This window comes from Euleptes europaea, chromosome 3 (assembly GCF_029931775.1).
Source record: "Euleptes europaea isolate rEulEur1 chromosome 3, rEulEur1.hap1, whole genome shotgun sequence".
Lineage (NCBI taxonomy): Eukaryota > Metazoa > Chordata > Lepidosauria > Squamata > Sphaerodactylidae > Euleptes > Euleptes europaea.
Genome location: NC_079314.1, coordinates 25,918,270 through 25,942,135, shown reverse-complemented (window position 1 = coordinate 25,942,135; position 23,866 = coordinate 25,918,270). Strand labels below are relative to the sequence as shown.

At 47.1% G+C, this 23,866-nt stretch overlaps 1 protein-coding gene across 1 annotated transcript in view; it reads right to left on the bottom strand.

Moving 5' to 3' along the window:
- The window catches only part of STPG1 (sperm tail PG-rich repeat containing 1), a 33,708-nt gene extending 10,233 nt beyond the window's left edge, over positions 1 to 23,475 (bottom strand). The window contains exons 1-7 of the mRNA XM_056846433.1: positions 23,442 to 23,475; positions 20,015 to 20,118; positions 14,263 to 14,364; positions 11,685 to 11,858; positions 6,938 to 7,049; positions 5,697 to 5,865; positions 1,363 to 1,553 (exon numbers count right to left, since the gene is read on the bottom strand). Coding sequence (XP_056702411.1) covers positions 1,363 to 1,553; positions 5,697 to 5,865; positions 6,938 to 7,049; positions 11,685 to 11,858; positions 14,263 to 14,364; positions 20,015 to 20,118; positions 23,442 to 23,475 — 886 coding nt within the window. The remainder of the gene's footprint in view (positions 1 to 1,362; positions 1,554 to 5,696; positions 5,866 to 6,937; positions 7,050 to 11,684; positions 11,859 to 14,262; positions 14,365 to 20,014; positions 20,119 to 23,441) is intronic.
- Positions 23,476 to 23,866: the final 391 nt, after the last annotated feature.

Sequence of the window (23,866 nt, the reverse complement as noted above, 5' to 3'; positions counted from 1 at the left end):
CAGCTCTGGCTAATTTTCTTTGCTTTTGGTTAGGGTTGCCAACCCCCAGGTACTAGTGGGAGATCTCCAGCCGACAGAGATCGGTCCCACTGGAGAAAACGGCTGCTTTGGCGATTGGACTCTGTGGCATTGAAGTCCCTCCCTTCCCCAAACCCATCCCTCCTCAGGCTCCGCCCCAAAAAGCTCCCACTGGTTGCAAAGAGGGACCTGGCAACTAGGGCTGTTGGGAAAAAAAATTCGGTATAGTTCGGCTTCGGCAAAATTCGGCTCTTTTTTATTTGGGCCGTGCCGAAGCCCGAACTCCCCCGCTTTGGATCCCCAGAAATTCGGGGGGATCCGGAGTTCGGGGGGAAATTCGGCCCCCCGCGTGCCTTCAGGGGGATTTCCTGAAGGCGCGGGGGGGCCCCTTTAAACAGATCTGCGCCTCCCAGCTGGAAGGCGCAGATCTGTTTAAAGGGGCCGAAGTCGCCGAATTTATTCGGGAACACCCCGAACTCGGCGAATTCGGCTCCCCGGTTTCCCCCCCTTTTTGAGTTTGGTTCGTCCGAACCGAAAAACCACCAAATTGCGGGAAATTCGGCTGTTTTTCAGTTCAGACCGAACCGAATCAACAGCCCTACTGGCAACCCTACTTTTGGTATAGCCTCTTTTCAAATGGAAGGTATCTGATTTATTTTAAAAGGTAGAGATGGATGTGCTGGTAGAACTCTTTGAGGGCTGAACCCCCAAATCTGCTTTATAGTAACCACTGGACTCACCCAAAATTTCTTCTGAAAAATAATAAGATTGCTTAATGTGGGGCACAGGCCCAAAACAGACATGACAAAGGTCAGAGATTTTGTTCATCGGGGGTGGGGAAATTGCACGCATACATGAACATGATTTGGATTGGGGCCACACAAAAATAGGGTTGCCAACCTCCCAGTACTAGCTGGAGATCTCCCACTATTACAACTGATCTCCAGCCGATAGAGATCAGTTCCCCTAGAGAAAATGGCCGCTTTGGCCATTGGACTCTATGGCATTGAAGCTCCTCCCTTCCCCAAACCCCACCCTCAGGCTCCACCCTAAAAACCTCCCGCCGGTGGCAAAGAGGGACCTGGCAACCCTACAAAAAAGGGGTTTAACTCAACACTTTAATGGTGATCAAAACCTTCAGTCACACGCAGCTACCTGAAGTTGCTTTATTGTTGGGGGAGTAAAATGCCCACCCTGATGGCCCACAGAAGTCAATCTGCATTGGTCCTCTCTCGGGCTCATAATAAACTACCTTTTCTGCTAAATGAAGAAACGTGCCGCCTCTTTTCTTTTCTTTTTTTTAATATATGCTGTCAAAACATTTTTTAAAAATTGTACTCTTACCTGGGCCAGGTATCTCTTGGTGGAATTTATCTCTGAAACAACGGTCTGTGTTCGAGACAAATACAGCGCTGGAAATGTAGTGCTTGCTCGGCCCTTCATAGTCTACTATTTCATACTGGCCAGGTCCGGGCGGAGGGGGGGTTCTGGGACGATGGGCAGGTGGGGCTGAGAAGTTCAAAATGTTCTTTCGCCTAGGAGAAGCAAACAGAGATTCTGTCCAAACAGACTTTGGCTTGGAGTGGAACATAAGTGGTTTCAAGTTGAGCTTTGGCCCATGGTCAGAATCCAGAACAGAGTTGGGTATGTTTAAAAGCAATGATTGCATGTTAGATCTCAGCTTGGTGTTACACTCCTAGTAGGGTTGCCAGCCTCCAGGTGGTGGCTGGAGGTCTCCCGCTATTACAACTGATGCCCAGGCGGCAGAGATCAGTTCCCTTGGAGAAAATGGCTGCTTTGGCAATTGGACTCTATGACATTGAAGTCCCTCCCCTCCCCAGACCCCGTTCTCCTTAGACTCCACCCCAAAAATCTCCAGGTATTTCCAACCCAGAGCTGGCAACCCTAACTCCTAGGGTTGCCAGGTCCCTCTCTGCTATCGGCAGGAAGTTTTGGGGGCAGAGTCTGAGGAGGGGGGGTTTGGGGAGGGGAGGGACTTCAATGCCATGGAGTCGAATGGCCAAAGCGGCCATTTTCCCCAGGGGAACTGATCTCTATCGGCTGGAGATCAGTTGTAATAGCGGGAAATCTCCAGCTAGTATCTGGAGGTTGGCAAGCCTATGCACTCTGGACAAGTGGCCTCTGGACAAGAGCTCCTTTTTGGCTAAAATAGCTACTAGCTCTCAATAGACCCATCAGCCAGGAATTTGTCTAATCCCATTCTAAAGGGATGAGCACTAACAGCCCTAACTTTATCTGCTTGGTGCTGAGTTCCACAGAATGTTCTATTGGCATTCTCGGTTTTGCATGGGGTGCAGGATAGTCATGCTGGGCCCTCGGTAAACTCAGTGTGCAAACTAGAATGCACCATGATATATTGCCTTATATTGAGGGTTCCCATGGTCAGCTTCCAAGGACGCCCAGAGTCCCTAGGAACACAGGGTGAACACCACTGTGATTAGCAAAGTATGTGCTATTTTGTGGAGCTCGAAATGCGCACCCTTTGTGGTGGTGGCAACAGCCCCTTCCAGCCAGGCTGGATTACAGGGTTGCCAGATCCAGGTTAGGAAACTCCTGGAGATTTGGGGATGAAGCCTGGGGAGGACAGGGACCTCAGCAGGGTACAATGCAAAAGAGTCCACCCTCCAATACATCTATTTTCTCCAGGCGAACTCATGTATGCCACTTAGAAATCAATTGTAATCCCAGGACATCTCCAGCCACCACCTGGAGGTTGGCAACCCTACTGGATTAGCACGTGATAAGGCTCTAAACTATAACAAGTTCAATGCGCTCCATATAATTACCAAAATAGTAATTTGGAGGCCCCCTTTTTTTTGCATTTTGAGACACCCCCCCCCTCTATTACTTGAGGCCCTAAACTGTAGTTTACTTGGCTTTCGCTTAAATCCGGCTCTGCCTCCAGCACCTTTTGTGTTTGGTAAGGCAAGTGACTGCATATTGGCCTCTCTTACTTTTTCTTCCTAAACTGGAGCTGGTGCAGCCAAGTGAACTTTGCTGCAAGACCCACAACTAGGGTTTCCAGCTCCCAGTTGGGAAATACCTGGAGATTTTGGGGGCAGAGCCTGAGGAGGTCAGGGTTTGGGGAGGGGAGAGACATAGAGTCCAATTGCCAAAGTGGCAATTTTCTCCAGGGGAATTGATCTCTATCGGCTGGAGATCAATTGTAATAGCATGGGATCTCCAGCTAGTACCTGGAGGTTGGCAACCCTACCCGTTACACCAAACCCAGCCAGGTCAACAGAGAAGGCAGACAAAGGGCTGAGTATTCCCTGGCCAGTCTAGTCCTGTTCTGGCTGAGAGCTGCAGCCGGGGACTTTGGTGAGAATAAACTAGAAGGGACACACTGAAATCCATGGGACTGATGCTCACCAGGAACAAACTGGCCTCGACTCCCTGTTGGAGCTGACAACTTTGCACCAGCTGCCACTCTGACCCCAGAGGCATTAATCACACTGACATAAATGGGAGTTGGATTAGTCTCCAAGCAGCTGATAGGTCTGGTATTTTCTGCCAACGTGGATGAATGTTCCTTTGCCCCGTCAGGTTTGATTTACATCTTCCCTAAGTCATATTTGGTTTATTACATGCCAGGCCAGTGCCAGCCCCCACTCCCTCTTCCTCTAGAAAGCCCTGCCTTTAGAAAAAGGCATGAGATGTAGTAAAGATACCCCTGACCGCGTGCAGAGGGCTCCGACTATGAGGAGCACAGGGGCAGGAATGCCAGGAAGGGGGGGTTAGATCTTAATCTTATCTCAAGCAAACCAACATGGCTGTTTACAGGTCCGGTGGCCATAAAAAAAATGGCTTGGTTGAGTAACTGGCTGATAGTTAGATTTATTGGACCTCAGGATGAAGGGAAAGGGGAAAGTGTGTGCCGGGGAAAGTGCATGACGGGGAAGTGCGGCTCCTTACAGAACGAAAGTAGAAATTCCCTTTATTACATGTCATAATGCAGCTGGGACTCATGCAGGTCTGCATCTTTATTTTACCTTCCACTGCTCCCATATTGCTGCTCTGTTATGTACAAGGAAACTGATCTATGTAGCCTGAAGATCCGTTGTAACTCTGGGAATTCTCCAGGCCCCACCTGGAGGTTATTAACCCTTTGGAATATATGGAGTTATAACAGAGGGTACCACTGGGAATGGGCTAGGGTTGCCAGTCTCCAGGTGAGGCCTGGAGAAATGAGTTACAACTGATCTCCATACTACACAGATCAGTTCACTTGGGTGAAAAGGCAGCTTTGGAAGGTGGACTCGTTGGAATTATACCCCACTCCCTCCCCTCCCAAAACCCCACCTTCCCCAGGCTCCACCCCCAAAATCTCAAGGGATTTCCCAACCCAGATCTGGACTAGATGACCCTGGTGGTCCCTTCCAACCCTATGATTCTAGAGTGGTCTAGAGTGACACAACAAAAAACGCAGATCCCTGCCCGAAGACACTTCTAAACAATTAATGTTTTCCTCCACTGATTCTTAATATCTCCAGACGAAGAATGCCCCACCTTTTAGATTCATCAGGGTCAGATATTTTCTTTTAAAAGAGTCTTGATGCCAACTAGGGTTGTGCCACACACACACAAAATCGGTAAATTTCAGGTTCGGGTTTATTGGGCGCGAATTTTTTCAGTAAACCCAAAAAGGTAGAGTCACAAAATTTACAGCATAGCTGCAAGGGACTCTCCCTAGACAGACACCGAAGTTTGGAAAAGTTTGGTCCAATTTTATGGGCCTGCAAAGGAGTTGCCCCCATCCTCCAGGCATTTGCGAGCCGAGCTGTCCATCGGTTTTCAGGGTCAGAAGTTCAGCATTGCCAAGGACTGGTGGAAAGAGCCAATTGGAAGGCTGGTGCCTCACAGTCTGGGGGCTCCCTTTGTATCTGGGGTGCATAGCATGATGTCCATGCAAATTATATTCCAAACTGAGGAAAACAGCTTAAATGCAAGAAAAATAAGGCACGGAAAACATTTATTTTGGTGGCAAATGGTGAACTGTCCTTTATTATAGTCATCAAAAATCTGATTTCAAGAGATGGTCACGGTGCGGGGAAACGAAGCCACTATTTGGGGCAACCTTCCGTTTGAGAGCAGGTTTTCGTGGGGGGGGGTGATAGTGAAGCCAGTGGAAGTCATGACCAAGGCAGCTCTTGTGAAGAAGATTGCTCATCCATGGGGGTGAGGAGTCTTCTTCAGAAGCCTGGTAAGCAGTTGTGGAAGCTAGTCATTTTTAGTTAGAGGGTATATCCCTCTGGACGGGACTGGGTGAAGCCCGTCTTTTAAAATGTCCCTTCCAGACTAGTTTGGTCTGACCAAGTTGGCTGCGATTACACAACCCCTGCCTCAAAAGGGCCTAACAAAACCAGTCAAAGATAGAAAAATGGAAGAAAGCACAAAGCCGTGCATCTGAGCAAAGGCGAACAGCCAAAATCCAAAAAAGCCAAATATCTAATTGGCTTTTTGGGAATCGCCTATTCGGCTTTGGGTAGATTCCCAGGTTTCGGTATTTGTCCGAAACAAAACCCAAATATTGCAAAAATGGCTAATTTCAGGTTTCAGTACGGGTTTATCGCTATGCACAATATGCCCTCATGCCAGCTCTTTGGGGCATGGATACACCTGTTCCGCTCACTTCAATAATGTAGGTCAGAACTCACAAGCCAAGGAACTTCCTTGATACTGGGATGGGACTTCCAATGGGCTGGTAGGCTGCAGGCCCTGGACTCAGGGACTGTGTTTTGATTTCACGAGTAGTTGTAGACTTGAAGCAGGACACCAGCATTGCAGGCGACTGCCGGATGAAAGAGTCTTTAATTTGGTAATGACCTAAATTGAAAACAAACACGGAAACTGACACCAAAATTTGCCTAGCCAAGTTTTGCGTTGCAGTTGTCCTGTAATGATAAACTAGTATAGGAAAGGTGGATACTTACAACAGACATTCCCAACCTTGTTGAAACATTGTGCATGTCTTGGAACATTAAGAACAGGTAGTGGGTGCTATAGTGAAGTGGCTTCTGAGGGCAGAACCAATCGCAAAATGTCTGCCGGGAGGTCCAGGGCCAGTCACAAAACATTGAGAGGTTCTACAAAGGTTTAGGAGACTCCAAGCCAAGTATCCGCCTATGGTGGAGGCAATTGTGCCCCCAGCAGACACAAAGGTTCCTGGTTTCTAAAGCATCCCGTGGAGGAGGGCAAGACTGGCTCTTCCTTGTTGGGGAAGATGTAAGTGGGAGCCGGTTTGATTCTGCCTTACGTGGTAGAGAAAGTCAGCATATAAAAACCAACTCTTCTTTTTCTTACCCTGGCAGAGACAAACTCTCCCACTTGGTCGGGGAAAAGAGAGGAAACCCCTTTATCACATTATGCCTTTGATTTCTGATATACTTTTGGGAGCTAGAAAAAGAAAGAGTGGGGGGGTTTAAATGTAACATATTATGTATGGGTGTGAAAGCTGGACAATGAAGAAAGCTGACAGGAAGAAAGTAGATTTCTTTAAAATGGGGTGTTGGAGGAGAGCGTTACAGATACCGTGGACTGCCAAAAAGAACAAATCAGTGGGTTATAGACCAAATCAAGCCTGAACTGACCCTAGAAGCTAAAATGACTAAACTGAGGCTATCATACTTCGGTCACATTATGAGAAGACAAGAGTTGCTGGAAAAGGCAGTCATGCTAGAAAAAGATGAAGGCAGCAGGAAAAGAGGAAGACCCAACAAGAGATGGATCGACTCTGTAAAGGAAGCCACGGCCCTCAGTTTGCAAGGCATGAGCAAGGCTGTTAATTATAGAACATTTTGGAGAACATTGATTCATGGGATCGCCATAAGTCAGAAGCGACTTGACGGCACTTAACACACACACACACACTTAAATGAAACATATGATCATCACTCACAAGGAGAAGGAACTCTTTCCTTGCTATTGACTGGCAACTCCCGTCTTGTTCTGGATGAGAACACTGACTTGGCGCCTATGTTCTGGCTCCTCTTGCAAGCATCCAGGGAGACCTGTGAATAGAAATGGGGTTTCTGCAGAAATTTTTTCTGGTGTTCATTTTAACAACAACCAAAAAAAAGATGTCAACTGACTGTTCTTAATAAAATGGCATTTGCTAGGCTATCACCAAACTGGAATAATGGCAGCACATGGGCCAAATGTGGCTTCTGAAATGTGTTCTTCACACAGCGCATAGTTAAATGGTGGAACTCCCTGCCCCAGGATGTGGTGATGGCTGCCAACTTGGAAGGCCTTAAGAGGGGAGTGGACATGGTCATGGAGGAGAGGGGTATTCATGGCTATTAGTAAAAAATGGATACTAGTCATGATGCATATACCTATTCTCTCCAGGATCAGAGGAGCATGCCCATTATATTAGTGCTTTGGGACAATGCTACTGCAGTTGTCTTTTTTGTGGGCTTCCCATAGGCATCTGGTTGCTACTGTGTGAACAGACAGCTGGACTTGATGGACCTTAGTCTGATCCAGCATGGCCTTTCTTATGTTCTTATGTTAAATCTACTACAGAAATTTAGGTTTACAGTACTGGATTTCACCAGATCCTGTGACACTAGCCGAGAATGCCAATGTTTTGGAGTGGATTTACTTTCCTGAGACAGAAAGGTAGGGATTGCCCTATCAGCCATGTCTATCTAAGGATGCCAGTTGCCCGCTTGTAGCAGGAGGCCTCCCACTGGTCAGACCCTCCCTCCAGTCCTTGCTCCTTGGAGAGGTGGGAGAAAGGCCTGGGGCTGAAAATGACATCCAGGGACTCATGATGTCACATCCTCCTGAAAAAATGGATGTGATGACATGTGTTCAGTGACGCTCTGGCCATCCCTAAAAATTCCCATGGTTTTTGGGCAGATGTGATGTCCCATGTTACTGGATGTCAGTTCCACTTATAACCCCACCCCAAAAGTTGCTCAGGATGCCAGCTGGTGGCTTGGCATCCCTATGTCAATTACAGGTTAGCACCTATTAAACAAGAGCCAAAAGTTATCCTGTCACCCAGCTAGGGTTGCTAACCTCCAGGTACTAGCTGGAGATCTCCTGTGATTACAACTGATCTCCAGACGATAGAAATCAGTTCCCCTGGAGAAAATGGCCGCTTTGGCAATTGGACTCTATGGCATTGAAGTCCCTCCCCTCCCCAAACCCCACCCTCCTCAGGCTCCGACCCAAAAATCACTTGCCGGTGGCAAAGAAGGACCTAGCAACCCTACACCCAGTGTTGCTTCTGGAAAAGTAGCTTGGAGCCATTGCCAAGAGCACCTCTTTTCATCCAGACGTATCTGAACTTGCCATGCTGATCCATGCTTTCTTACCTTCTGGGCTTGAATGTTGCAGTGGGCTATATTTGGGGCTGCCCATGAAAACCATATGGAAGCTTCAATTGGTGCAGAATATATGCACACTTTTTTTGTCTAACAATGCATGGCATGTGTATATACATCCTATTCTGCAACAACTACGTTAATCGCCAGTCTGACTCCAGGTTTGATTCAAGATCTTGTTTTGGCCTTTAAACATGGCTTGGGACCTTGATCCCTATGCAAACAAGCCAATGCCTCAGTTTAGGTATAATCATCAAGCCCTTTAAGTCATGACATTGCCCATAAGAACATAAGAAAGACCATGCTTAGGGTTGCCAACCTCCAGGTACTAGCTGGATATCTGCTGTTACAACTGATCTCCACCCGACAGAGATCAGTCCACCTGGATAAAATGGCTGCTTTGGCAATTGGACTCAATGGCATTGAAATGCCTCCCCTCCCCAAACCCTACCCTCCTCAGGCTCCACCCGAAAAACCTCCCACCGATGGCGAAGAGGGTCCTGGCAACCCTAGCCATACTGATCAGACCAAGGTCTATCAAGTCCAGCAGTCTGTTCACACAGTGGCCAACAAGGCGCCTCTAGGAACCCCACAAACAAGATAACTGCAGCAGCATTATCCTGCCCATGTTCCAAAGCACCTGATATATTAGGCATGCTCCTCTGATCCTGGAGAGACTAGGTATGCATCATGACTAGTATCCATTTTTACTAGTAGCCAAGAATCCCCCTCTTCTCCATGAACATGTCCATTCAGGGTAAAAATGTACGGCTGCCAGCCTCCAGGAACTAGCTGGAGATCTGCTATCACAGCTGATCTCCAGCCGATAGAAATCAGTTCACCTGGAGAAAATGACTGCTTTAGCAATTGGACTCTATGGCACTGAAGTCCCTCTTCTCCCCAAACCCCACCCTCCTCAGGCTCCGCCCCAAAAACCTCCTGCCGGTGGCAACTCTAGTAAAATGCCATAGAGACAAACCTCCAAAGCAGCCATTTTGACCATGGGAACTGATCGCTGTACTCTGGAGATCAGTTGTCATTTCAGGATATCTCCAAGTTCCACCTGGAGGTTGGCAACCCAACAGACTGCAAAACTGGGCCCTCAGTTTCTTCCTCAGGTGTCTCTCTTGCCCCTGTCCATAAATTATCCCAGCTCAGGTGCCTTTCAAATGGATCATTTCCTGTTTGGCTTGGCCAAAAGCTTACGCACTGTCGTTCTGAGTAAATCACGGGTTAGGGTTAGTGATTAACTCCAGATGGTTCTTCCCAGAAGAAGCCCTGTTTAGAATATTAAAATATAAGTCTAATATTTTTATTAAGGGTGTGGATGGCAAGACGGTAATGAGAACCTGCAAAAATAGGGAATGTCTTCAGGGTGGGGAAAAAATGTGCCCGGTGTCTGGTCTTCAGCAAAACGCTGAAGGGCTGGAGCCACCAGCTGGGCAGATGACTTAGGGCTGAAAGACACATAATGGGGGGGGGAGCAGTCATCATGTTTCCTGACGCAGGGCTTTTCTGCCTCAGGCTTTTGGTCCCCCCCCCACCCCGCTCTCATACACACAGTATTGTTTCTGGTGTGTCTGCCAACTCTGGTAGGGGGGAAAGAAAGGATCGACATGGGTACTTATTTTTATTTCTCTGTGTTGGGGTAATAGCAGCTTGGGGAAGATTTTTCTATCAGGAAGACAATGGGAATAAGGTAATTTAGGTTACCAGTCTCCGGGTAGAGCTTGGAGTTCTCCCAGAGTTACTGATCTCCAGGCCATGGAGACCGGCTCGCCTAAAGAAAGTGGCAGCTTTGGAGGCTGAACTCTATGGAATAACATCCCTCTCTCAGCTCCCTCCCCTCCCCAAACACCACCCTCCTTAGTAGGGTTGCCAACCTCCAGGTAGTAATTGGAGATCTCCCGCTATTACAACTCATCTCCAGCTGATAGCAATCAGTTCACCTGGAGAAAATGGCCGCTTTGGCAATTGGACTCTATGGCAATGAAGTCCCTCCCCAAATCCTGCCCTACTCAGGCTCCGCCCAAAAACCTCCTGCCAGTGGCGAAGAGGGGCCTGGCAGCACTACTCCCCAGGCTCTGCCCGCAAGTCTCCAGGAATTTCACAAGTTTCCCAAGCCAGAGTTGACAGCAACCCTAAAAGGACTGGTCTCCTGCAGCATCAGAGAATAGACTCCAGATCCCCCTCCCCTCCAGCTTTTACAGATTTAAAATGCACAGGTTTCCCACATCACTCCTGATCTGACCCCAGATCACTCCTGTTCATTTGTGATCAGTCTCTTGTAGAAGCAGGTTCTTTTCTTGCATTGCAGCCTCCAATGGGCTCCATTAATAGGGGTAATCTTTCTCTGACCCCAGGACTCTCTTGTGTGGGAGAGAGGCTCTTCGTGCTAGAGGAAGTCTCTGCCTTTTAATGACCGCATTCACAGTATCCAGTTCCTTGGGGTTTTTTTCTTTTAAGCTGATTGTGACAGTGGTGTGGTGAGCGGTGGGCTCTAAACTGGTGAACCAGGTTGGTTTCCCCACTCCTCCACATGAAGCCTGCTGGGTGACCTTGGGTCATTCTCTCAGAACTCTCTTGGCCCCACCTACCTCACAGGGTATCTGCTGTGGGGAGAGGAAGGGAAGGTAATTGTAAACTGCTTTGAGACATCACATTTACAATACCTTGTGTGTTTTTTTAAGTCGGTCTAATTTTAGCAACTAATGGAGCAAAGCCTTTACGTGGGCTTATTCAGATATGCTTAAGTTCATGTATATGTCCACTATGTGGACCAAATCCCTCACTAGTCTAAACCAATGAATGAACGGAGCCTGATGGAAATGGCACATGAATGAATATAACTGGGGGGGGGGGATCAAAAGAGCAACACTAACAGGGCAATCCCAAGCAGAGTTACACCCTTCTAGGCCCACTGACCTCAGTGGTAGGGCAGCCAACCTCCAGGTACTAGCTGCAGATCTCCTGCTATTACAACAGATCTCCAGCCAATAGAGATCAATTCACCTGGAGAAAATGGCCGCTTTGGCATTTGGACTCTATGGCATTGAAGTCCCTCCCCTCCCCAAACCCTGCCCTCCTCAGGCTCCGCCCAAAAAACCTCCCGCCGGTGGCGAAGAGGGACCTGGCAACCCTACTTCAGTGTACTCCAATGGACGTAACACCGTTTAGGATTGTATTGCGCGCACGCACACTTTTAATAGCTTTCCAGTTCCAATTCTTGCCAACATTTGAAATCTGGCCTGCCTTTCATCATTTCTTGGCTGCTCTCAATTTCCTTTCCACTTCCTCAAGCCATCTTACATTATATTGGTTGGGGGCTGGAGTAGGTGTTTTGGGTATCTTCCTAGCAATTGGCTGTTGAAACATGCTGGAATATCCCAAGCTAAAGTTTTGCTTGGACTGAAGAGTAGGAGGGAGGCTGTAGGCATTTGCAGCAGGGCAGTGAGGGGCTCTGTGGCGAGCGATACGTACATCCTGGGAAGAAGAAAACAAAAATTGGGTATGTTCATACTGTTTGGCTACCTTGAGAAAATACTCTGCCCTGGATGGTGCAGCCTAGCCTGATCTCGTCAGATTTTGGAAGGAGGGTCGGCCCTGGTTAGCATTTGGATGGGAGACCACCAAGGAAGTCCAGGGTTGCTACACAGAGGACGGCAATGGCAAACCACCCGTTAGTCTCTTGACTTGAAAACCCTGCAGGCTTGCCATAAGACGGCTGCGACCTGATAGCAAGTTCCACCACCACCACCACCATCATCCTAAGAAAACATGCATTGACTGATGTAGGTCTCTGATCTGTCTACATGATCAGAAGGGTTAATGATGGGGCTGAAGTGATTTGAAAATATCAAAATGGCCCTTGAGTAATAAAAGGCTCTCAAACCCATTGCCCTTCAGACCTTTTAAAAGTAGCATCAGGCATTCCTGGGTTTGAAGCCAGGAAACTGGGTAGCCTTTTATTAGCTGCTGTCTCTCAGTTTCAGATCTCCTTCTGTAATATGGGCATAACGAAACTGATGTACTTCACATGGTTTTTCTAACAACTGTTGGGGAAAAAAAACTGGCCCGTTCACTCATTATTTCTGAAGACAGGCCTGAACCTGGTTAAGAGTCTGTCATGGGCCCGTTCCCTTCATAATATGGTCACCAGAGCTCCTCAGGCTCATACCCAGAGCCTTGGGGGAAGGGAGATTGGAGATGGGTCAGTGACATGTTGGTAGGGTTGCCAGGTCCCTCTTCGTCACCAGCGATTTGGGGGCTGGAGATCTCCTGCTTTTACAACTGATCCCCAGCCGATAGAGATCAGTTCACCTGGAGGGTTACCGCACTTGTATTCCCAGCGATGTATTAAGAGTTTGAAAACGTTATAAAAAATACTGTTCGCACTTTCTATGTATTCCCACCGATTTATTAAGAGTTTGAAAACGTTATAAAAAATACTGTTCGCACTTTGTTTGGCCCCTTTAGCTGTGAAGACGTCTTCCAACCATTTATAAGCCGTGGTATCCAAAAACCCTTTTAAAGCAATGTTTTTTATAGGCTCTGCCCCAAAAACCTCCTGCCAGTGACGAAGAGGGACTTGGCAACCCTAGAACATGGGTAGGCAATGCTTTTTTTCTTTTCACGGATTGCCAACCTCCAGGTAGGGCCTGGAGATCTCCCATAATGGCAGCACGTTGACAGAACAGAGATTTTTTTAACGCCCAAACATATACAATTTCCCCTCCAGATTTTTCTGCATACCTGAGGGTTTCAGAAACAGCTACCCCTTTTGTATGTATTCATTCTGTTCTGACATTTTTAACCCACCTTTCGCTAACAAAAGTCTCAAGCCCTGAGTGACCCGATTGTGCAGATATCTTGAACCTTGGGGATGGGCCAACTGTGAATTTTAATATGCCGACGTTCTCTACCACTTAAGGATCAAACCAGCTTACAATCATCTTCCCTTCCCTCTCTGCAACAGACACCCTGTGAGGTAGATGAGGCTGAGAGAGCTCTAAGAGAGCTGTGACTAACCTAAGGTCTCCCAGCTGGCTTCATGTGGAGGAGTGGGGAAACCAACCCAGTTCACCAGATTAGTGTCTGCCACTTATGTGGAGGAGTGGGGAATCAAACCTGGTTCTCCAGATTAGAGTCCACCACTCTGAACCACTGCTCTTGACCACAACACCATGCTGGCTGTACATGGCACACATCTTATGTTGAAACACAAAGTACAGATATTTTGGGATCTCAAGTACTATTTGCCAGCACACTTCCAGACACATTTGCCTGGAATTACATCTCATTAATTTCAGAAACATTTGCCTTCCAAGGGAAACCTTAGGGTGGAATTTAAGTTTAATTACAGCCATCTCAGCCATAATTAATTCTCGCTCTCTATCACAGGTCTGTTCCTGACAATAAGAAATGCTATTATTACTGTAGCTCTATTATGCTGCAGCAAAAAGAAAAAAAAAAGGAAAGGTGTGAACATTTAACATTTTAATCATTGAGAGAATGACAAGGGCTTCATAGTTCTGGCCTTTTCTTCTTGACAGTAAACATTTATTGATTTACTTTATTTGTAGTCTCCCTTATTCATTGAGACTCAAGTCAGGTTACAAAATTAGGAAACAATGTAATAGAAACAGTACAAGATATGATGTATCATAAACAACCCAAACCCTGGATTACAGAAGTTAGAAAACAACAAACAGGGGACCCATAAGGACTTACGTGGGGCATCTCATTTCCTATTATTTCCTCCTTCCCTTCCCTGAAAACTCCCTTTTCCTGATTCCCACTTTATTTGCACCCGTCTTCAGCTTTCCCTCCCCCCGGCAGCCTCTCCGAAACCATTCCCATTTTACTACAGCCCTACCATTTCCCTTACCAAGGAAGGAAAAAAACAAGTTCCTTTCTGGGACTGGGAAACACTGTTGAGAAGTGCAGATTGATGTCTGACATTATAACATCCTGGGCCTGGATTTTCATTCTGGGGAGAACAGAACACATAATCATGATTAGGCGGAGTGATATTGCAGAGGGAGTACTGCCAATACGCAGGAAATCCCTGATGATTGATGGGAGTTTTCTGAAAACCATGGCCAATGAACCCTTTTCTTAGGGTTGCCAACCTCCAGGTACTAGCTGGAGATCGCCTGCTATTACCACTTATCTCCAGCCAATAGAGATCAGTTCCCCTGGAGAAAATGGCTGCTTTGGCAATTGGACTCTATGGCACTTAGGTCCCTTCCCCTCCCCAAACCCCACCCTCCTCAGGCTCCACCCCAAAAACCTCCTGCCAGTGGTGAAGAGGGAATTGGCAACCCTACCTTTTCTATTGTTACACTCATTAACTGGTTAGGCATACGGGTCGATCAACTGAAAATTCTGTAAACGGTTGTCAGCCCTATTAGAAAAGGCGCTGAATGTCAAAATGAGGGCAGGTTGTTTTCCTCCCTCCAGAATATGCATGACATGAGCATGACCTCGTGGGTGGAGTTGCACACAATGGCATTATAATGTGGGCTCAATGCATCCCCTCCCATGATTTAAGCCTCTGGATTTTTTGGCTGGTTTTTGTCAATTGTCACTGTACGCTAAGAAGGCTCTCTGCTTGTTTCAAAATCAAAATAATCTCATTTTAATGGGGAGTCTCAAGTTGCACGGCAAAAATGGGTCTGAAACAGAGGATTAGATTTCTCCGGTGTCTGCGCGGCAGCAAGAGAGAGGCTCGGGGAGTTCAAATCCGTTGCATTCCTAATCCCACCTTTACCTCTTGATTTGGCCCAAATAATTTCAGCGTGTGGGCAGAGTATATTATTTCAAGGTGCCTCACCCCTCCCTGACTCAACCTCCCTTCCGAAAATGCCTTTTCTTTTTATTCCAGAACGATTTCTGGGTGGGATTTCTATTTATAGAGCGAAAGAAAACAAAACTAATTCACTGTCCAGGACACCACCTTTCAGTCAAAGAAACAGGGCTTAAAGCAGGGGCATGGCTCATACCGAAAAGTCGAGGGTCAATTCAAGATGTTTTGGGGATGGCTCATACAATCAAGCTGCTGAGAGGAGATGGATGGTCAAAACATTTTGCGGTCAATTCCATTGCAGAAGGAGGCAGTAGAGACCCCCCCCCCAGCGCTGTTTGATGCAGGAGGGGCCCCAAAAGTCAGTGACAACCCACTTACCCTGGGATACAACCCAGCCTTGTGCCTCAAATTTGGACCCTGAACCCTCCATCCCAGAGCCCACTGAAGCACATGCGGTCTCTCCCCTTGAAGCCTCCTAAACCCCCAGAGCTCGCTGATGTGACCAGGTGAGGCCCCTTTAAAAACTAGTAGCCTCCTTCTGGAGAAGGGTTGCCAGCTCCAGACTGGGAAATAGCCGGAGATTTTGGGGACGGAGCCTGAGGAGGGCGAGGTCTGGGGGAGGGACTTCAATGCCATAGAGTTCAACAGCCAAAGCGGCCCTTTCCTCCAGGGGAACTGATCTCTATCAGCTGGAGATCAGTTGTAATAGCGGGAGATCTCCAGCTACTACCTGGAGGTTGGCAACCCTATTCTGGAGGGGTGGGGTTTACATCTCCACCTCCTTGATGGAGTATTTAAGGCCTCAATTCATGCTCAGCCTTTGCTGGAGCACCATCTCAATTCTGGTTCTGTTGGAACCTTGGCTCTTGAACCGCAGACTTGACACGGGCAGAATGAGGCAACTGCTGTAGTAGAATGAAGGCCTGTTTCCTAGGGCCATCTGGCTCTTGGTGAGCTCCGGCCCAGATTCTTATGTTCTGACATAGGTAGGGTTGCCAACCTCCAGGTACTACCTGGAGATCTCCTGCTATTACCACTTATCTCCAGCTGATAGAGATCAGTTCACCTGGAGAAAATGGCCACTTTGGCAATTGGACTCTATGGCATTGAAGTCCCTCTCCTCCCCAAACCCTCCTCTGGCTCCGCCCCAAAAACCTCCCGCTGGTGGCGAAGAGGGACCTGGCAACCCTAGGAGAGAAGGAGCTTCCTGCTTCCCTCCCACCCTGCTTTTGCCAGTGGAAAGGGCAACAACGACCTTTCGCCTTTCTGTTGGTAGAAGCAGGGTGGTTAGAGAAACAGGAAGCTCCTTCTCCCTACTCACAGCGCAGAGTGAACAAGTGCTTTTAAAGGTGAGTTTCCCATGTATGCCTAATTATGTGTACGGTCGTGTACCCATGACCAGGCATGTATCGGGTGTATCGCATAGCTTGACCCTTAGTACCTTGCTTGTAATACCATATGTGTGCCGTTGAATCATCAAGATTGCTGGGTGTTTCACTCGGAGGTTCACCTGCATTTTGGGTGGTGAACTGCAGCTTTTTTCTCTTTGAGCTTCCTCGCTTCTTTGGGTGAAAACGCATGGTTGCTTTAGCCTCCTTTATTCCCTGTTTCAGCCAGGATTCAGTCAGGATCAAACGCATGCGTTTTCGCCGAACGTGCGTTCGATCCTGGCTGGATCCTGGCTGAAACAGGGAATAAATTTTCAATACCTTTATTGGCATACCATCAAGCAGTCGATAAACAGGGAATAAAGGAGGCTAAAGCGACCGTGCGTTTTGGCCCTTTGTTTCCCAGCTCTACTTTTTCCACGGTTTCCTCGTTATTAATCCATGTTTTCGCAAACTACCTTTGGTGCAATTTCAGAAGGCACAGAGAAATGACGAGGAAACAAATGGAAAACAGGATGTGAGGATGCGGGGTGGCAGCTCAGCACACAAAACCTCAGCGTGAAAAGACCCATCATGTTTGGGTCCACATGTCACACAATATAGATCAAGCTTGTACAGCCGTTCCAGTGGAAAGCTGCTCCGTGCATTATGTCACCACAGTGTACACCAGGGGTGGGGAACCTTTTTTCTGCCAAGGGCCATTTGGATATTTATAACATCATTTGCGGGCCATACAAAACTATCAACTTAAAAATTAGCCAACCAAGCCCCAAGCAGGCAGCTGCCCTGGCTGACATCCACCCCGGGGGTGCGGGCAAGCAGGCAGGCATCCAATCGGTGGCGCCAGTCTTAGATCCTTTTGAGCTAGAGATCTGCCAGGACCCACGAAGGGCCAGACCAAATGATTTCGCGGGCCTTAAACGGCCCCCGGGCTTGACATTCCCCACCCCTGGTGTACACGCTCTGCAAAACTGTGGCCACCCATGGCTCTCAAAAGCAGGCATATCTGGGGGACCTAAAACACTTGTGGTTGCTTCATTCAAACAAGACAACAGAAGTCTAGGAAAAGAAGCAGCCCATTCTTGGTAGCTCTTCCAGCGTTGGGGCTTGGTTTGCTCCTGGCTTGCCCTCCAAGGCAGCTGCCTCCAAGTAGCATTCCCATAAAGTTAAAGGGTCAATCCCCTCTCCCGAAACATTCTGTATGGGAATTTAGTGTGGAAAACCAGAGCAATTTTAGGTCAGATGTGCCAACGACGATTGCAGTGGTGTGCAATGTGTTCTCTGTGAGTGCAGCAGTGAGCAAATGTGCACTTCCAAACAACCAGGGGTCGCCAGTGTCTTCTGCACAACTGCTCTGGCTGGAGAAAAACCTGTCTTTTCTAGGCATTGGCTTTCTCCAACCAAAACACCTCTGAAGGACTGAACTTGCCCCTTCTGTGAAATTCTGCTGCCATCTACTGGTCAGAAGGAAGAGTATCCACCCCAATCTGAGAAGATCTTGGCAGAGAAATGCGTGTTCACTTTTCAAAAGTTTCAAAAGTTACTACTGGACTCGGATCTTGCTCTTCTACCGCAGACCAACACAGCTACCCGCTTGAAACTAGCCTGCCATAATTTATCACTATTAAAAAATATAATTTAGCTGTGATTTAAAGGGCGAGATCGGTATGGCCAGAGAAGGGATATTATTAAGCCTCTCCCCCATTTGCTGCTGAAAATTGCCACAGCAAACTCTTTTTACTTTGACTGGGAAAAGTTTTGGGGTTTTAGAGTGATGGAGGTAAGAGAAGTTTAGAAAAGGCTATTTACACTAGGAAAAAGGAGGAAAGGAAAAGTTTGAATACTCTCTCTCCCACTGCTTCAGTCTCACATTCAGAATCTCAGCCCTGGCAATTGCATTTTTTTATAATCAGTTGGAGAAATGGATAACAGACATGTAAAGCTCATTTCCATTCTGAATCACTTTTGACCTTAAAAGAAACAACAAGCTTCTTTGCCTCATCGCCAAGAGAGGAATCTTGCTCGCCACAGGTGACCAGTTGAGTGGACATTTTCAGGCTGGTATGGGAGTACAGCTAGAAGTGATTCTCCAAATGGTTTTGCAGCTACGCCGCTGCTGCTATCATTGCTGCAATTTTCCCGGCTGAAACTCACTCAAGCTGCAAACAAACCCATGGTAGTCTATGCACCCAGAATCCTCTGCTTTGTTGCCTGAGTGTAGAGATTTGCCATTACCGTTTGTAAATCTCTCCTGGGCAGCCTTGGCATGTATGCACTTTAGAGTATGTGTAAAATGTTTTGTATGAACCTGCAAATGATAGAATGTCCACTAGGTATTTCCTGGGCGCTTTCTAAGCCTAGCCTTAGAACCTTGAGGGCTAGAATATTAAGAAACTTACATGTAACCTACTGCTGCATTTGTGATCCATCAGTACGTGTTTCCCCAGCAGGGCAACCTGCAGTTCCCAGAGCCAGTTCAGGTCAGGGGAACGGTACGAGGGGAGGGGAGGCTTAAGCCCACTCTCCTTGTGTTTTGTGATTCCACTCTGAATCAGACCCCTGGGGATTAAGTTTCTAGCATGCAGCTCCAAGTGCATGTCTGATCAACAGGACCCAGGTAGGGGAACACATGGAGAACCTGTAATGCAGCAGTTCCCAAACTTTTTTGTGTCATGGAGCACTTTTCAGGAGGGAAATTCGTCACGGAGCACTAATTTTCACCTAGCACCTATATACTAAACCGAATGACTTGTGTTTTTCTTTCCAATCTCTTCACGGAGCACCAAGTGCTCTGAGGAGCACAGTTTGGGAACCACTGCTTGTAATGTATTGTTAGGTTCTGAGCGCCACAAGTCTTTGTTTTCATCTATGAAATGTAGGAGGATGTTACGGTTGCCAACCTCCAGATGGTAGCTGGAAATCTCCCAGAATCACAACTGATCTCCAGGCAACAGAGATCAGTTCCCCTGGAGGAAATGGCAGCTTTTGAGGGTTAGACTCCATGGAGTCATATCCCCACTAAGCTCCCTCCCTCCCCAAATTCTCCAGGCTCTGCCCCCAAATCTCCAGGAATTTCCCAAGCCAGAACTGGCAGCCCTAGAAGATGTGCTTCCTCAGCACGGGCTGTGCTTCCTTCTCCTACCCTGCTTGGTGGATCGGCCAGCATCACCACGTATCTCACGACGCCATGTGGTTTGCTGGAGCTGAACTCTTCAGTAAAGTGCATTTGAAACCTTGCCCCAAACAGCTCATAGATATACTCGAAGACACAAACAGGGGCATACAAACAGAGGCCTGTGGCACCGTGAAGACTTGTGACATAAGGTTTTGTGGCTTAAGGTTGGCATCTTCAAGGTGCCACAAGACTCCTGGGTTGCTTCTGGTGTCACAGAATTTTTCTCTAGAGAAGCTGTCTGAATCGCAGGAAAAAGGGGCTTGCTTACCGGGACAAACAGAAATCTCTTCGATTGAGAACTGAAACCTTTCTTTTCGGAGTTTGGGATCACAGTAGTATGGTATTTTAAAGGAATGGAAGAAAAGGTCCTGTCTAGAAAGGAAAGTTGATTAGAGAACCTTACCGCAAATGCAAAGAAATGTACAAATGCATTTATTATGAAATTTGATTTCAAAATGCAACTTGTCTGATTACATAGTTATGTATGGGGTTGCCAGCCTCCAGGTGGCAGCTGGAGATCTCCTGCTATGACAATTGATCTCCAGCCAATAGAGATCAGTTCCCCTGGAGGAAATGGCTGCTTTGGCAACTGGACTCTGTGGCATTGAAATCCCTCGCCTCCCCAAAGCCCGCCCTCCTCAGGCTCCGCCCCCAAAATCCTCCCACTGGTGGCGAAGAGGAACCTGGCAACCCTAGTTATGTAATGCTTTTTCCTATAGGTTACTTGCACACTAGCTATTTAGTCTGAACCTGCCATGACTAATTCACAGTTTTCATGGAGAATCCAGAAAATATTGTCTATGACCCACTGCATGCCAGTGTTGTTGTTTTTGCCCTCCTCCCAGCTTTTTCCCCAGAACTGATTTGTGGTGATTTTTTTAACATAAAAAGAATTACCCTTCCTATGCACGGGCTACATTACACCTGATAGTTTCTGACCATACTGCCTTCTCTATAGGTGGCTCTCAATGCTGCTGGTAGTTTTCAGCCATTTCTGTTGCTGCACAAATTCTTTGGGATGAGCTTACAGAGTAGGGTTGCCAACCTCCAGGTAGTAGCTGGAGATCTCCTGCTATTACAACTGATCTACAGCTGACAGTGATCTGCTCACCTGGAGAAAATAGGCGCTTTGGCAATTGGACTCTATGGCACTGGTCCCTCCCCTCCCCAAACCCTGCCCTCCTCAGGGTCTGCCCTCAAAATCTCCAGGTATTTCCCAACCCAGAGCTGGCAACCCCATTACAGAGGCAGTGCACAAAGTTCTGTCTTTGAACACATGAAGCTGCCTTATACTGAATCAGACCCTCCATCCATCAAAGTCAGTATTGTCTACTCAGACCAGCAGCCACTCTCCAGGGTCTCAGATAGAGGCCTTTCACATCACCTACTTGCCTAGTTCCTTTAACTGGAGATGCCGGGGATTGAACTTGGGACCTTCTGCATGCCAAACAGATGCTCTACCACTGAGCCACAGTCCCTTTACCAGGCTTTTGGAAGGCTTGCAAGACTGTTTTGTTCCAGAGTGTTTTTTATACCCTTGAAAGGTTTTATGCTGTTCAGATATGGGCATTATTTGTTTTAACGTTGGTTGATTTCAGTTTGAATATACTTTCAGAATTAGTCACTCTAAAGTAGCTGGAAGGGTTGGGTAGGGATTATAAAAAATACATAAATAAAAATAAAACACAATTGCTATGTTAGACTGTCCCATGTATGGAGTCAAACCACTAATTAGGTTTCTCAGGGCTACTAACCCCCATTCATTTTTCCTTCTTTTGTTCTGCTACCTGGTGAATTAATTACTTCCTGTTCTCCTCTCCCACTGCCAGCCTCAGAATTCATGAATCAACTGTTAATTAACAGTTCTTTAGGGTGGGGTCAGGAGCAATGTTGTCTTTCACTTTGCTGGCAAAACTGAACTTTTAAAAATTACTTCTTAATAGCACTTTCACACAAGTACAATCATTTGGAAATAACAAGGAGTGGTTCTGACTGCAAAGTGAAAAGCTGCACTTAATTTCTTTATACCTAGGGTTGCCCGCTCCAGGTTGGGAAATACCTGGAGATTTTGGGGGTGGAGCACATGAACACATGAAGCTGCCTTAGAGTGAACCAGACACTTGGTCCATCAAAGTCCGTATTGTCTACTCAGACCGGCAGCGGCTCTCCAGGATCTCAGGCAGGGGTCTTTCACATCACCTACTTGCCTAGTCCCTTTAACTGGAGATACCAGGGATTGAACCTGGGACCTTTTGCATGCCAAGCAGATGCTCTACCACTGAGCCACAGCTCCTCCCCTGAGGGAGCCTGAGGAGGGTGGGGTTTGGTGAGGGGAGGGACTTCAATGGGGTATAATGCCATGGAGTCCAGATTCCAAAGCAGCCATTTTCTCCAGGTGAGCTGATCTCTGTCACCTAGAGATCAGTTGTAATAGAGTGAGATCTTCAGCTACTACCTGGAGGTTGGCAACTCTATTTATACCCCATCCTCCCCAAACAAAACTGATAGCATAGATTTGGCTAGCTAGCCATGAAGAGAACAAGAAGCAGTTAGTTAGCCTATGAAACAAAGAAACCAACGTAAAATTACAGGGAGAAGCAGGATCTTGAGAGTAAACATATAGGAGTATCTTGCCCATGTGGATGAGCATCGCTGGCTTTTTATGGGAACCCCAGTTGCAATTCTTTGGTGCTGATTGTACAAAAGGCACATTGGGCAACACATAAGCATTAGAACATTGAAGTAGTCTTTAGAAAATAAAGAATGAAAATAGGCTATGTTTGTACTGCTGTTATGTAATGTCACACAGACAAACTAGGGGCCAGTTCACATATTACAGTGTCCATGTGGCTTGGCCTGGGTCTTGTCAATCAGATGTGGTCTAAGAGTTCCATAGGAACTTAATTCCCATGCATGCATGGGGCCAATTCAGATCGGTCTTGAAGCTCATAGGGAGAAGAAGCATACCATGCACCTTCCAAACCACACAATTTTCCTAACCTGAAATGGCTGCAGGGACCTGTTATTTGCCTTGTTGGGGGCTACGCATATATTACACGTAAGTTTCCCCACAGGAACAAACAGCAGCTCCCCAAGGCCATTTTACGTCAGGAAAGCAGGAGTATGTGTGGCCTCCAATCGATGTGTCCTGTGGTCTCAATCCAAATTGTGCCTGCACACATGCATGGGCGTTACGTTGAGCTCAGAACTCCCAGAGCACATCTGATTAACAGGATCCAGGGTGGCTACATGCAGAACACAAGGGTTTTGTAACATGTCAATTGACCCTAGGATTATCATTGTTCCTGCAAACAGTTTGGCAGTTCAGATGTCATGGTGGAAAACTGCTGTTTGCCTTGAAAACTGAAATAATTCATCAGCTGGTTCCCACGTGGTTCACATATAAACTATACATTGCTGCCACGCCACAGAGAGCTGAAGAGTCCACAACTATTAAAAGTCAGGAGCCCTGTGCTGTGTGGGATCCTGAAGTTGTCTTGTTTGTGGGCTTCCTAGAGGCACCTGGTTGGCCACTGTGTGAACAGACTGCTGGACTTGATGGGCCTCGGTCTGATCCAGCAGGGCCTTTCTTATGTTCTTAAGTTGTATCTAATGGATAACAAATATTTAGGGTAAAGGATGGACCGAGGTGTGCATTTTGGTGACTTGGTGGCTTGTTCAGAAAGCTGCCATACCTTTTTTCAGATGTTCTTTTTTCAGGAAGTCCATCTTCCTTTGGAATCTACAAGCTGTGGGCAGGAAGGCTCAAAGCGGTTCTCCGCAGTCGCACAACTATCTTGGGCAAGCCGAATGACCTTTTTGGATCAGCCTCGCCATCTTGCTTCTAAAACATGAACAGATACATTCCTTTAAGCCAAGAAGGGGGGTGGAGCTGCCTTTTGTTAAACGTCTGGAAAGGTAAAGAATTACCGTGAGATTATTGTTTCATCAATGTACATGGGCTTGGCCTAAAGGGACCGAAAGCAGGGCCTATGAGAAAAGGATGTAATGCTTCTGACTGACCATGCAACCCAAACTACACATTATTTTATTTATTTATTTATTTATTTGTGTTATTTATAATCCGCCTCTCTTACTTGGAGTTGAGGCAGATTACACA